General features: G+C 43.6%; 1 protein-coding gene across 5 annotated transcripts in view; it reads left to right on the forward strand.

The window, feature by feature from the left end:
* The window catches only part of ARHGEF3 (Rho guanine nucleotide exchange factor 3), a 306,144-nt gene that overhangs the window by 120,092 nt on the left and 173,340 nt on the right, over window positions 1–12,712 (forward strand). Inside the window, exon 1 of one of the 5 annotated variants that reach the window (XM_086697857.1) lies at window positions 7,345–7,497. The exons of 3 other annotated variants lie outside the window; for them this stretch is intronic. In XM_086697857.1, coding sequence (XP_086553983.1) covers window positions 7,447–7,497 — 51 coding nt within the window. In that variant the 5' untranslated portion in view covers window positions 7,345–7,446. Of the gene's footprint in view, window positions 1–7,344; window positions 7,498–10,131; window positions 10,210–12,712 lie in introns of those variants that run through there. One more of the 5 variants, XM_086697860.1, reaches the window with a different exon arrangement.

Raw genomic sequence — 12,712 nt, forward strand, 5'->3', positions numbered from 1 at the left:
AATGAATGCTCTGAATCACAGGGGAAGACACACTTTTTCAATCTCTTGATATTTTCTTGGGAGGTGTTTTTATATTAGTCTTGAAGTTTTGAGAGAGACACGGGGATTTCAAGGAAGTCAGCATTATAACATTGAAAAAGTAAATAGGACTTAAGTTTTCACCACCTTCATATTTTTGTTTTTTTCTATTGGAATGAAGAAGGGAAACAGGAAATTGCAAACTTCCATTGCCTTTTTCTTCTTAGGTGTCCAGTTGTGACAGCTGTCATTCAAATCAGGATAAAAATAAAATTATTTCAGATTTGGTACCAACTTTTCAACTTGCTAGGAGGAAAATTTGAACCAATGTCCATAATTACACCAAAAAACCTCCTTGTCTGCTTGAAAAAAAATAAGTACAGAAATTATGACTGTGCTCTTTTTGGCCTTTAAAAAAATTTTTTTTAAGTTTATTTATTTTTGAGAGAAAGAGAGGGGGACGGAGTATGAGCAGGGGACCAGTTGAGAAAGGGAGACACAGAATCCGAAGCAGGCTCCAGGCTCTGAGCTGTCAGCACAGAGCCCAATGTGGAGCTTGAACCCACAAACTGCGAGATTATGACCTGAGCTGAAGTAGGATGCTTAACTGACTAAGCCACCCAGGTGCCCCTCGCCCCCCCCACTCCCCCCCCCCGCCTTTTTTTTGGTCTTTGAAAAAATATTTTATTATGAAAAATTTAAACTCATGCAAAAATGGAAAGAATAGTATAATGACCCCCAGTGGTCTCATCATCTTTTGTTCTGCTTTTAAACACATGTATCAGTTAGATTCCTACAGACCTCTCTACAACCCCTCAAGGGATAATGGAATCATTATTCCTGTTTCACAGATGAGGAAACTAAGGGTCAAGGAAGCTAAGAAGGGAGTTACCGGGTCATTCAGCTAGTCAATGGTAGAGCCAGAGATCACAGAGCTTCTGCACCAATTTGCTGTTCATTGTTGCAGCCAGCTAAGCTGTTCCCAGAGATTATCCTTACAGAGAAATCTGGAGTCAAAATAATGATGAAAAACTGTTTTATAAAAGTTATTTCTACTTTTGTTATATATTTTTAATTCAGAAATTAAGTTTGTCAAGACTTGTTTTTCGATACGAGCACATTCCTTTTTAAAATCCTCCTGAGTATTCAGGTGTTAGGAATACCACTGCTCATATTCAGATTTTCCACTTCTAATCAATCTTGACAGTATAACGCCAAATAGTAACTCTCATTTCCAAGTAAGGAAGCTCTTTGGCTGATAGATATCAGCTAATCAGTTTTTAAGCCTTTCTTTTTTCTAAGAATCGGGCAGAGGTCAGCAACCCACTGGAGTTTCACTTTTAACTGACAGTATAACAAAGAGGTGTTGACAGTCCTTTGAAAAAGCTGTACTCAGGGTGTTCGTGTTTCTGAGCAATGAATTGAATGGGCTTATTTGCTAGTGCCCCATCTGTGGCATGTGCAAGTTCTTCAGGCTATCCTTGCTTGTGTTCATAAAGGAGGTGGGGCCCCAGAGACCAGGCCTGTGGCCGCTTCACAGCACACATCAGAAGGCAGCTCTCTGTATTTCTCATTTGCTTTTTTTAAAATAGCTGTCGATGTGCCGGTTGCCAAAATAATGTGAGGAATTTGATTATAAAAGTTCAGATTTGTTTTGAGAGAAAAAATACAGTGCTCCAGCTATTGCTCGTAACAAACCAGCAAGATAAGCATCCAAGATTAGCCATGATTAGCAGTCTGTTGAGGCTTCCATGTTCAAGCCTCATTTATTTTTAGTGCTTGTGTTGAAACCATAGATGAAGACTTTTCTATTTATTCATTCTTGACCTTGGGCAGCCAGGTTTGCTCCCACATTCTTCTCATCATTTTGTAATCTTGTTGAGCTGGGATATTAAGCAGGGCTCTAGAACAGCATCAACATTTTTAAATGGTCAGAAGTCTCTTGAGTTAAACCATCTTGCATCCAGCCAGCCTTGGCTTTGAATGGGGTCTGGACCCCCCATTTGTCAGTGATTCATGGTGAAGAGGCCAGAGTAGTTGTTCAAGTTTTGCTTGGATTAACCACATTGCCAACACTGAGGAGTAAATATGAAGACATTCAGTAAGAGTGCATGACCACAAGTAACTTCCAGGCTCTAAATACTTGAAAGTTCTGTTTATTTCTCACTGAGTTGCTATGCATTTTGCCTTCATCTCAACCTAGTAACACCAACCAGTATCACCCTACCTCCCCTGCCCATCACGACACAAATTTTTGCTTTTTCTTAGTCTTACTTGAATTCGATAACAGCTTCCAAAGCCTAAGATCTGTGAAATAATGATTTTATGATACTGGAGACTTGGTTAAATCAATGTGCAATACACCATTTTAATCTGATCCCTGCTACCATCCCATTTTCGTGAGATTGGGTCACTACCGATTTCTCCATTCAGTTTGTGGAATCATTTTAAAATGTCAGGCTTCAAATGGAATATGGTCAAAGACCCTGAAATTCCCAGCCAAGACCAAGCTTTTGTGAAACCTGTGGCTTCTTGGGTACAAATAAGAAAGGGATTGAAGAACCAGAGTAAAATTCAAATGGAGAAAACCCCCATTAGTCACCAGCTTTTAATGAAGTCAGTTCTACTGAAAGTTCACCATTTTATTTTGTGTAAATGAACTGATCACAACCCTGATGAATATGTTTCTTGTAACATTTTTGGTGAGAAAACTGCTTGAAACTTCTCAACAGAAAATGCTGTGAGCTATATAGAATGACAGCCCAGGGAAACATATCACTTTGAATTCCAGCATCATGAAGAAGCATGTGGTGTGGTAGTGTCTTAGGTAGGTCTGCATTCTGACACTAGTTTCTTTAACGTCCAATACGAAGGTGCCAGCAGTATGGTTATTTAACCAGATGTTGGAGAACAGGGGCCAGTTTTTGCATTATAGGTACCTTATGGGTATTTCCCCATTATAAATATATAATGATTCAGCTCCACACACTTAAAGAAAAACATTATACCCTGAGAACCTACGCCCCCAGAATTTCATAGGTTTTTTTTTTTTTTCTTTTTAGCATTTCACTCTGATCTGATCTATGTAGAATTTATTTTGGATAGTGTGAAGTAGAGCTTTAAAAGGAGGCTTTTCTTTCCAAGAAATGAATTATCCCATTTGTTAGCGATCCTTTTCTCCTCCAGTGGTTTGCGGTCCAACATTTATTATATGTCAAATTCCAGAATATCCTGGGGCAGGTTTCTGGCTGTCTGCTCCAGAGGCTGTATGCATATAACAGGAGCTTGGAAGTCAGCCCACCCAGGCTCCACTCCCGACCCTGCCACCTCTAGGCTCTCTTGGGCAGGCTCCTGCCACCTGTTTGAGTCTCAGTTTTTAAAAATCTGTACAGTAGAGATAACAGTGAGTCCTCTCTCAGGACACTTGTGAAGGTCAAGTGAAAAACGGCAGAGCAAGTTCCCCTGTGAAAACATAAAAAATCTGCAGTCACCGTTTATAGTTTTAGTAACTGTGGCTTCAGGATGTTTTAATATCTGCACACAGGTGCACTTTCATCATGAATTATGTTCTCAGTGTTGACGGAGCTAAGACTAAGTAACTGAGAGGCGACATTTCAAGTGCATCTTTCATGTTTGCAGAATGTTCACAGGCCAGGGGCTAATGAATTCAGGTACTTCCATACCACAGCGTGCTCTGCAGTATGGGTCTAAAATGTGTATGAGGTGGAAGGATGCTCTGGATGTTAGGTGAAAAAAGCAAATGGTAGGATAATGTTACCATTCCATTTTTGAAAAATACAAACAAAAAATAAAGTGTGTACACAGCAACTTGTGTGTGTTTAGACAGAAGGAAGTGTCTGGAAGAACTGCCAAATTGGTGGCACTTGGGTCAAATCCAGTCAGCAACTGTGTTTTGTGTGGCCTGTATAGCACTTTTTATTTTATTTATTTATTTATTTATTTATTTATTTATTTATTTATTTATTTATATGAAATTTATTGTCAAATTGTTTTCTATACAATACCCAGTGCTCATCCCAACAGGTGCCCTCCTCAGCACCCCTCACCCACCCTCCCCTCCCTCCCACCCCCCATAAACCCTCAGTTTGTTCTCAGTTTTTAAGAGTCTCTTATGTTTTGGCTCCCTCCCTCTCTAACCATTTTTTTTTCCATCCCCTCCCCCATGGTCTTCTGTCACTTTTTGAAATAAAGAATTTGTTGCCAGCATTTTAAAAATTGTGAGATTTTGTATTAATCTGGAGTTTCCAGCTTCTCTTGAAAAGTTGGAATGTCTGGCCCCCCGTAAGCTGGAGCTGACTGAGGGCCAATACACTCAGTGGTGCCCTAGGGCCCACCCTGGCTTTCCTTTCAGGTACCTGACCCTTGGCCCTGGAGGCATTTGGGTTTATATCCCCCTTTATTGACAGCTGGCTTTGACATGGTTGCCTCTGGCAAGTGGGATTGGGGTGGACAAAAAAATCAGGTCCTTTGGGAAGACTCACTTTTTTACGCTATATATTTATGTATGGTTTGAATGTATTATAATGATGCCATGTTACTTTTAAAATTTAAAAATTAGGGGTGCCTGGGTAGCTCAGTCAATGGAGCGTCCAACTACTGAATTTGGCTCAGGTCATGATCTCACGGTTAATGGGATTGAATCCCGTGTCGGGCTCTGTGCTGACAGCGCGTGGAGCCTGCTTGGGATTCTGTCTCTCCCTCTCTCTGCCCCTCCCCTGCTTGTGCTCTCTCTCTCAAAATAAATAGATAAACTTTAAAAAAATTAAAATTTAAAAATTAGTAGAAAAACATATTTGAATGCTTGGTAGTATTGTAGGTGCCATGGAGAGAAAACCCAATTTACTGTTCCTTTATAAGCTGCCATTATAAAGCTAAAAATGAACTTGAGCTCTGAACAGCAGGAACATCTTATTATTGAAAGTTTCCTCCAAGATGCCCTCTGCGTGGACCAATTTCTTGCTTCTAGTCAAAGCAGGGCTGTGAGAGGAAATGGCCGTGCCCTGTTCTTTCCTTCCTTTTCCTCTGCCAGGGCACCTGCTGGCTCTCCTGCCCTTCCTGCCTCCTTCACTGCTACCTGCCCTGGGACCCACTCAAGTTCCACCTCTTCCACGAAGTGCTGCAGCCCATGGGTTTCGGTTCTTCTTTCTTATTCATAGTCAGCAGCCAGAAGTCAGGCTTCATCATTCTCAGATCTGTTGATGTGAATGTGCCCTCCCTCCCCTAGAAAAGAAATAAAGTCTAGTGTGTGCCGTGGTCGTTTCACATTTCCTTTGGATCCTCATTGGGGTGATCCTGGCCCTGGTTTCTGGGGCTCAATTAAGTGGCTTGTTTGAAAATCCTCCAGCAGAGTAGTGGCTGGGCTTTTGGGAACCTCCATGGGTCCTCAGGAGATTGACATTCTTCATTAGCTGAGCTGTTTCCAGAGCTGGCTAATCTCAGCTTGTTTTTAGGCCTGTAAGAATTCAGACCCCTTTCTATGCAGGAGGCTAGGGTAAGAGGCCATTTTAGGAACGCCTTCCCTCCCTCCCCGACCAGCCACCACCTACCCCAGGCTTGCTTTGTGGGGAGTCAGACTTTTGTAAATAGGGGATCCCAAGATTGAGCTGAAGTCCACCTTTTGTGGGCACTGCTGTTTTTTGGGGGATTTTTGACATGCATCGCCAAGTATTTCCTGAGTGCCAGACCTGGTAGGTACCACATGTGGGCTTTGAGGTGACCCAGGTGGTTGCCTGAAAGGGCTGAGCTTTTTCATGGTGATTTCACTTCCTTCTTTCTCCAAACAGATAAGACACCTTCAGGCTCCTTGAAGCAAGACCCAAGTCTGTCAGAGCAGTGCTTTCAAAGCATTTGCTTTTCTTGCAAAGCACCCCGTGGATCTGCACTTTCCTGCTGTTGCCCTTGCCAGTTCTTCTACCTAGAAAGCCCCTCAGATTTCTGCCCATGTGTCTCCTGCTCTGAGACACCTTCCCAGACTTTGTCCCCATAAAAAATACATTTGCTCAGCTCAGCTATTTCTTGGCCCCCTCAGTATTTTTTCTTGCAAACCCTGGCAGCCTTTAATTCGCTCTCTGATCATCAGTGGTTCCTCTTTGTGCTTCCAGAGCCCAGTGCCTTCTTCTGTAACGTCTGCAGGGCCAAATGCACTCTTCAGAGGCCCTCTGTGAGGCACCAGGTCACTGCAGCGTGAGGATGGAGAGAGCCTGCTTTCTTGTCCGCTCTAGAGTTGAGTCTTGGATTGAAGCTCGTTCTCTCTTTGCTGGGTCCCCCACTTTGCTCAGGGCTGAGACAAGTGCAGGCTCTTAAAAGTCTGTGCATTTGTAAGACAGCCTCGGGGAAACCTTTGCCTGAATCTTTGCAGCTAAGAGTTGCAGATCAAATAGTACTCCACTAGAAAACTGAAAACTGAAAACAAATCATGGAAAGCTGCACCAGAATTATGTCTCCTTGGATCTGAGACCCACTGGTACTACGTAAGGAGGGTGAGGGTGTTGAATTGTTTGTGGAGAGGGGTTTTCACCTGAAACTGCAGGTCGCTGTGAGACAATCTGTGTCACCCAAGGGGTCTGGGTTTTGTAAAAGGCAGGTGACTCGGGCAAGGTGTTCATCCTTGTGAAAAGACCCCGTTTCATAAAATGAGAACTTTCAGCCATGAGTTATTCCCATAATAACTCTGAGAAAAGCAGTAAGGCCTTTTGTGATCCACATCAGAAGTGGAAAGGGAGGTTTCCAGAGGCAGCTATTTTGAAGGGGACTCTGAAGAGAAGATTTGTCTCAGGAAAAAAAAAAAAAAAAAAAGAAAGAAAGAAAAAAGAAACGGATGGGTGTGGTATTTATCACCACTCTCATTTATTAGTTGCTATGAAATTGGGATTCAGTGAGGGCTCTGTGTCCTGGGCAGGGCTGCTGCCTCTTGGGTTAAGTTCAAGTGGACTATTGATTCCGCTCTGAAGACAGAGTTCTCCCAGCGTCCCTTCTCTCTCCGTCTCAGACTGATGTTTGGGTTTCGGTCTGCAAAGCTCCAGACTCAAGGCCCAAGATTCTAGCAGCGAACTCTTTCTTTAGAGCTGCCGGGAGTGCCCAGCATGGCTTTAGGTGGGGGTCCAGTGAGCATTGTTTCTTACGGGCTGGGGATTGCCAGCCAGACGCTGAATTTCTGGTGTGCCTCTGAATGCCTGAAGGCAGAGTGCTCTGAAAAAGCAGCAGCAGGCGAGGAAACCGCTGGAGGTGGGGAGCTTTGGCTGATGTGGTCTCAGCTTCTGACACTTTTAACTGATGGCCCCCTGTCACTTCCTGTCATGCAGCCCAAGTGGCGGGGAGGAGTTCCTTCAGGGAAACCATGCTCTGCTCAGCTCAGAGAATCCCGTCTGCTGGGCTCCGTTGCAGTTAGGGGCGGGGGACTCTGCGTGGATGAGGTCGGAGCGCCCCATGGTGTGGTGCTGCTTCTTTGTCCGGGCTCAGGTAAGCTCCCTGCGGCAGAGCCAGCCAGGGGTGGACCAGCTCCCGACTCCCACCCGTGCCTGGCTGGGTGGTGCCAGGAACTGAGGTGTGGGAGGGCGAAAATGCCATTTACCTCCCAAGAAAATGAGCAAGGAGCTGCTGTTCAAAGCACCTGGGATGATGGAGAGGGACTTCTGTGTCACTTTAGTGTGAATCAGGAAAGAGCTGTGTGGTTGTGTTTAAGACCACAAATGGTTGCTTGGTGGAGATAGTGAGTTAAGTGAGTGCCTAGCTGTTAGGGCTTCCTTTAGCATCTGTGATTGGAGGAGAGTGTGTGTGTGGTGGGGGGTGACTTTCGCTCTTTGTTCCAGGATGCTAGTATTTTAATTTTTATAAGAGATGTGTTTTCAGTTAAGAGGGGAAAAGGGGGGAAAAGGATGCATTTGGCCTGTGGTGTTTTTTTGTTTGGGGAGTTTTTTAAAGTGTATTTCCAAGATCTTCTCTTCTCCTTTGGGTTGAAAGATGGCTGAAGTCAATTTTGGAAGTTCATTCTGTTTGGAACAACTTTTTTGTAGGTTTCCTTAAAGTGAGTCTCAGTATTTTCAATGTGTTCATCATTGAGAAGATGAAGTCAGATATTATCAGGGGAGATTCAGACTCACTGGTGTTCTCATTAAAGAGTGTTGGTGCCTGGTTTGGTTATATCTAAAGGAACGTCTGGAAATGTTACATTTTGATAGACTAAAGAGTGGTTAGGAGGCCTGATGGGTTACTCCCTCTGTCCCTGTTCTTTGTTTGTGGGTCGGTGTTTAGCTTTGGATAAGCTACCCCTGTTTTCCAAAGAAAATGTCTGTTGCTTTTTCTGTTTCTCTCACTGGAATCCTGAGACTGATTTTTGTGGTGCTAATTCCAACTTTCATATATGATTATTCTAGACATACATTTTTAATCTTTTCATGTGATTTGGGTGGTTTTGTCATTTTTCTCTTTTCCCATCTGACTCATCCAGCTGTTTGCTAACCTGATAAAGAATCATTTTTGAGCCTTTGAGATACAGAAATTGAGAGCATTTAAAATGACTTAGGACAGTTTAGTGATAGTTAATGCAACATAAATAAAAATAATACAATATTATCTGGCATTTATTAGATACTTTTCACGTTAGTAAGCACTTACCCATGTTAGTTCACAGAATTCCTACAACACTATACAGTCGGCTGTTATTATTTTCAGAATGGTAAAACTGATATATAGAGAGCACAAATAATTTTCTCAAGGTCACCTAGCTGGTGAGCAGTGGGTCAGGCTTCAAGCTTAGGCAGAATGGATCCAAAAATGACATTCATAGCCAGTAGGTGCTACATGAGGATTTCCATTATGGGGCCCTTTCCACATCCACCTGCAGCATCTCAGTAACACTTTGCTTTCTTATCCTTTGGCAAATCAGCCCCTTTTAGTGGATGTTTGCTACGATCCACTTAGCGGCTACCTAAGAGACAACTAGACAAATCACTACCTTATCTGGACTCAGCTTCCCTACCTGTCACATGGAAATTTCTCTAAACTCATTTTAGTTCTGACATGAATCTAAGGTATGCAAATATCTTCCACAAAAAGTAAAAAAGAATCCTCATATCCCTCCTATTTGGTAGTTAAATGAGGACATTTGAACATACATTTCCCAAGGACGTCAACAGGAACTTAAAATGTAACTGGCTGGGTAACTGTTGACCTTTATTTTGCTCTTGAAACTATTACTGAATAAATTTTTATTTCTTGGTTCTGACAGTCCCCAGAGAAAGAGTCTGGAGGAATTGAGGCTGGGTGTGGGAGGGTCAATTGGTAAGCGGATGTGGTGTAGAGAAAGGGACAGGAGAAACCTCATAATCCATAATCCAATTACGGAGATTATGGAGGAGAAATCTCATAAATCCATCTTCTGAGATTTGGCCAAAGTAGTTCTGCAATGGAGGGGAAATGGTAGAGTGTAATGATTAAGGACATGGGTTCTGGGACCACACAGATGTAGGTTTGCCTCCCAACTTTGCCTCTTACTAGCCATGGGCTCCTAGGCATGTTACCAAATGTGAATCTGTTTTATGTTCTGTAAGATGGGGATAATAAATAGTGCCTACTTTATGGGATTATCATGAGGAATAAGTGAAATGACTCATGGCAGTGCCTAGCAGAGAGCCAGCACTCAGCAAATGTGATCCATGTCCCAGGTCTTATTGATCGTAGAATGTTGGTGGCCACTAGAGACATGAAGCCTGAGTGTGTAAAGGCTTAGCAACACCAGGGCTGTGAAACATCTTACCTACAGAGATGAACATGACCCTGGTTTGATTTTGTGGGGGAAAGGAAGCATACTCCACAGAAGGTCAATACTTCATGTTTTTTAAGTTTATTTATTCAGAGAGAGAGAGAGCACAGTCAGGGGATGGGCAGAGAGAGAAAGAGAGACAGAGAATCCCAAGCAGGCTCTGCACTATCAGTGCAGAGCCTGATGTGGGGCTTGAACTCACAAACCATGAGATCGTGACCTAAGCCGAAATCCAGAGTCGGATGTTTAACCAACTGAGCCACCCAAGCACCCCTAGTCAGTGCTTCATTTTAAAACCCTGATTCCAGCCATGTTTTTACAGCTTGCGCAGAACACCAAGGGGAGTCATGAAAGGGGAAGCTGATTCAAACCAGATCCTAAAAAGGCCTCTCTTGATAGAACACTCAGAGGTATGACTCGGAGAGGGCGAGGTCAGGGTGGTGACCCCGAGTGTCCACTGAGACAGAAACAATGGGTGACTTTAGGACCTAAATATAGACTATGTGGATGTCACTTAGGGAAACCAGTTCCCGATGCTGACCAGGGTGGGTGGGTCTCTTGGGAAGAGCTCTGGAAGCAGCCCCTGTGTGCTGAGCCTTGCTCTGTCGGCCCTCTTTTTCTGAATAATTCTGTCCATATTCTAGCTCCTCTGCATCTGTTGAGCATCTGCCTCTGTTTGGCAACCTTGTTTATGTCCTCAGCCCTTCCCTTCCAAGTCTTCCTTGTGGTGTTTACCACCTCTCTCCCTTGTTTCTTGCAGACCCCACCCAGCCCCGGCCAGAAACCCCAGGTGTTCTTGCCATTAGTGCTTGCTTCTCATGGAGCAGTATTAGGAGCTGGGTGGGAGTCAGGAGTTTGGGGTTCAAGGTCTAGGTTTTGCAGTTAACCTTGGGCAATGAGGAACCTCACTGGGTACCAAGTTCTTCAATGGAGACATCTCCTTTAAGAACCTGGATCCTGGAGATTAACCATCTGCGTTCAAATCCTCACTGCCGCTTGACCTTGGGCAAGTTCTTTACCTCTCTGAGCCTCAGTCACCTCACCTGCGAAATGGATACATGGCAGTATCTGCCTCAGTTAATATGAGGAGTTTATAAAATAATACCTGTGAAAACCTTAAAACAGTACATCTTGTCAGTGCTCAAAAATGCTAGCTATGATCGTAGTTGTGATCTGTAGAAAAATGAGACTTGAGCTGGGTCAGTGTTTCCTAGACTTCAGTCAAATTTTTCTCATTTCCATATTCTACTTGTACTATTATTTTTCACTTACTGTTTCTCTTTAAATTGTCCAGTTGTTATTTGTTATTTTTTAACTTCGGCTCATTCTAAAGAGGAATAGTCCTGCAGTCACTCAGTGCTCTAATGTGTTTCTTAAAACACATGATAGTAAATACATCTAGGTCTACTGCATGTGGTCTGAAGTGATATGGTGTCTGCCCCAGGTCCACTTCCTGCACTTTGGTGTCTCTGAGCATCCGAGGCCCAGGTTGCTGCCTGCTACTGGTGTTCACAGTGCTCATCCCACCAGAATGAATAGTCTACCCACCTTTTCATTCACCAGGCAGTGCCTGAGAACCACCTTTGGGCCTGTCTCTGTGCCAGGTGCCAAGATACCCACACTATGGGTCTTTGTAGTGCCTACTGTCTTTTTTTGAATGGGACACTACCAGCCCAGAGAAAATGGGGTAGAGAGAGCGATGAAATAATCCAATTGCTGAAATCCCTCCTTAACGAGAAGAGAAGGCAAGAACACTCTCTGCCTGAAATCTCTGGATGTGGGTCAAGGAGACCATCTCAGTCAGTTTTTGCTAAGTAACAACTATCCCCAGCTCAGTGGCAAACAACAGCAAGCATTCGCTCTTCTGCTCATAGGCGTGCAGGTTGATGGGGGCGGTCTGCCTCACACGGGTCCATTAGGTATCCACACATATATTCTTCCCCAGTGGAAGTCAGAAGCTCCCAGAGGAGCAAACAGAAATATTTGATGTCCCTGAAAAACTAGGCTCAGAATTGGTATTCTGTCCCTTCCACCCTTATTCCATTGGCCAGAACAAGTCACAGTAGCAACCCATGGAGGTCAGGAGAGAGTATAAAAGTTTGCTGAAGAATAAATTAATCCACTACAGGGATCATCATTATTTAGTCATTCAACCTGCATTTATGTGGAGCATTATGCCATGTTGGGGGAAGATAAGTACAGTCATGATAAATGACAAAGGTGATGAGGACATCTAATCCAAGGCCTGGCATGGGGTAGGTCCTAAATAAATACCTAACGAATGAGTATCTGCTGATACCTCTGGAGTGCTGACTACTGATGAATATTTCATACAAGGTTATCTCCTTCTATCCTCCAATTCCTGGTTGGGCTGGTACAGTCATCCCAGGTCCAACAAGTGGGATACTATTTTGGCCTGTTAAATGCTTATCATCTTTCGATGTGAGGGATGTGAAGGCACAGTAGTGGGGAGAATTTATGCACAAAGAGATCATCTCTGATATGGAGAAAGAGGTAGGCTTTGCACCAAGGAAGGTCCAGATTGCATCCCTCATGTGTTCCTTCCCATACACTTCGTGCACTGCCTTGGGTGCTAACGCTTCGATCACCCATCATGTACTAAGAGTTTAGCATGGTACCTGCTTATCATGGTTTCTATCAATCACTAGCCCTCTGCTTCTTGGAGGTCACATCCATTTTTTAATATTTTCTTCAGAAAATTGCACAGAGATGTGAAAATTTCTGTGCAGGCAGGTGGCCCTGAGTAAAGAACTCTGCTGTGAGTATTCATTCTTATTCCCTCCCCTCCTCTTTCCTTCCCTTCTTAAGAACTTCATCTATTGGAAGAGAGGTTTTTCCATACTTGTATGCCAGTGTCAGGCATAGGGTCTGGCTCATTTTAATGGCTGGCCC

The sequence above is a fragment of the Puma concolor genome, chromosome A2, assembly GCF_028749965.1.
Source record: "Puma concolor isolate L17-30 chromosome A2, mPumCon1.1.hap2, whole genome shotgun sequence".
Taxonomy (NCBI): Eukaryota; Metazoa; Chordata; class Mammalia; order Carnivora; family Felidae; genus Puma; species Puma concolor.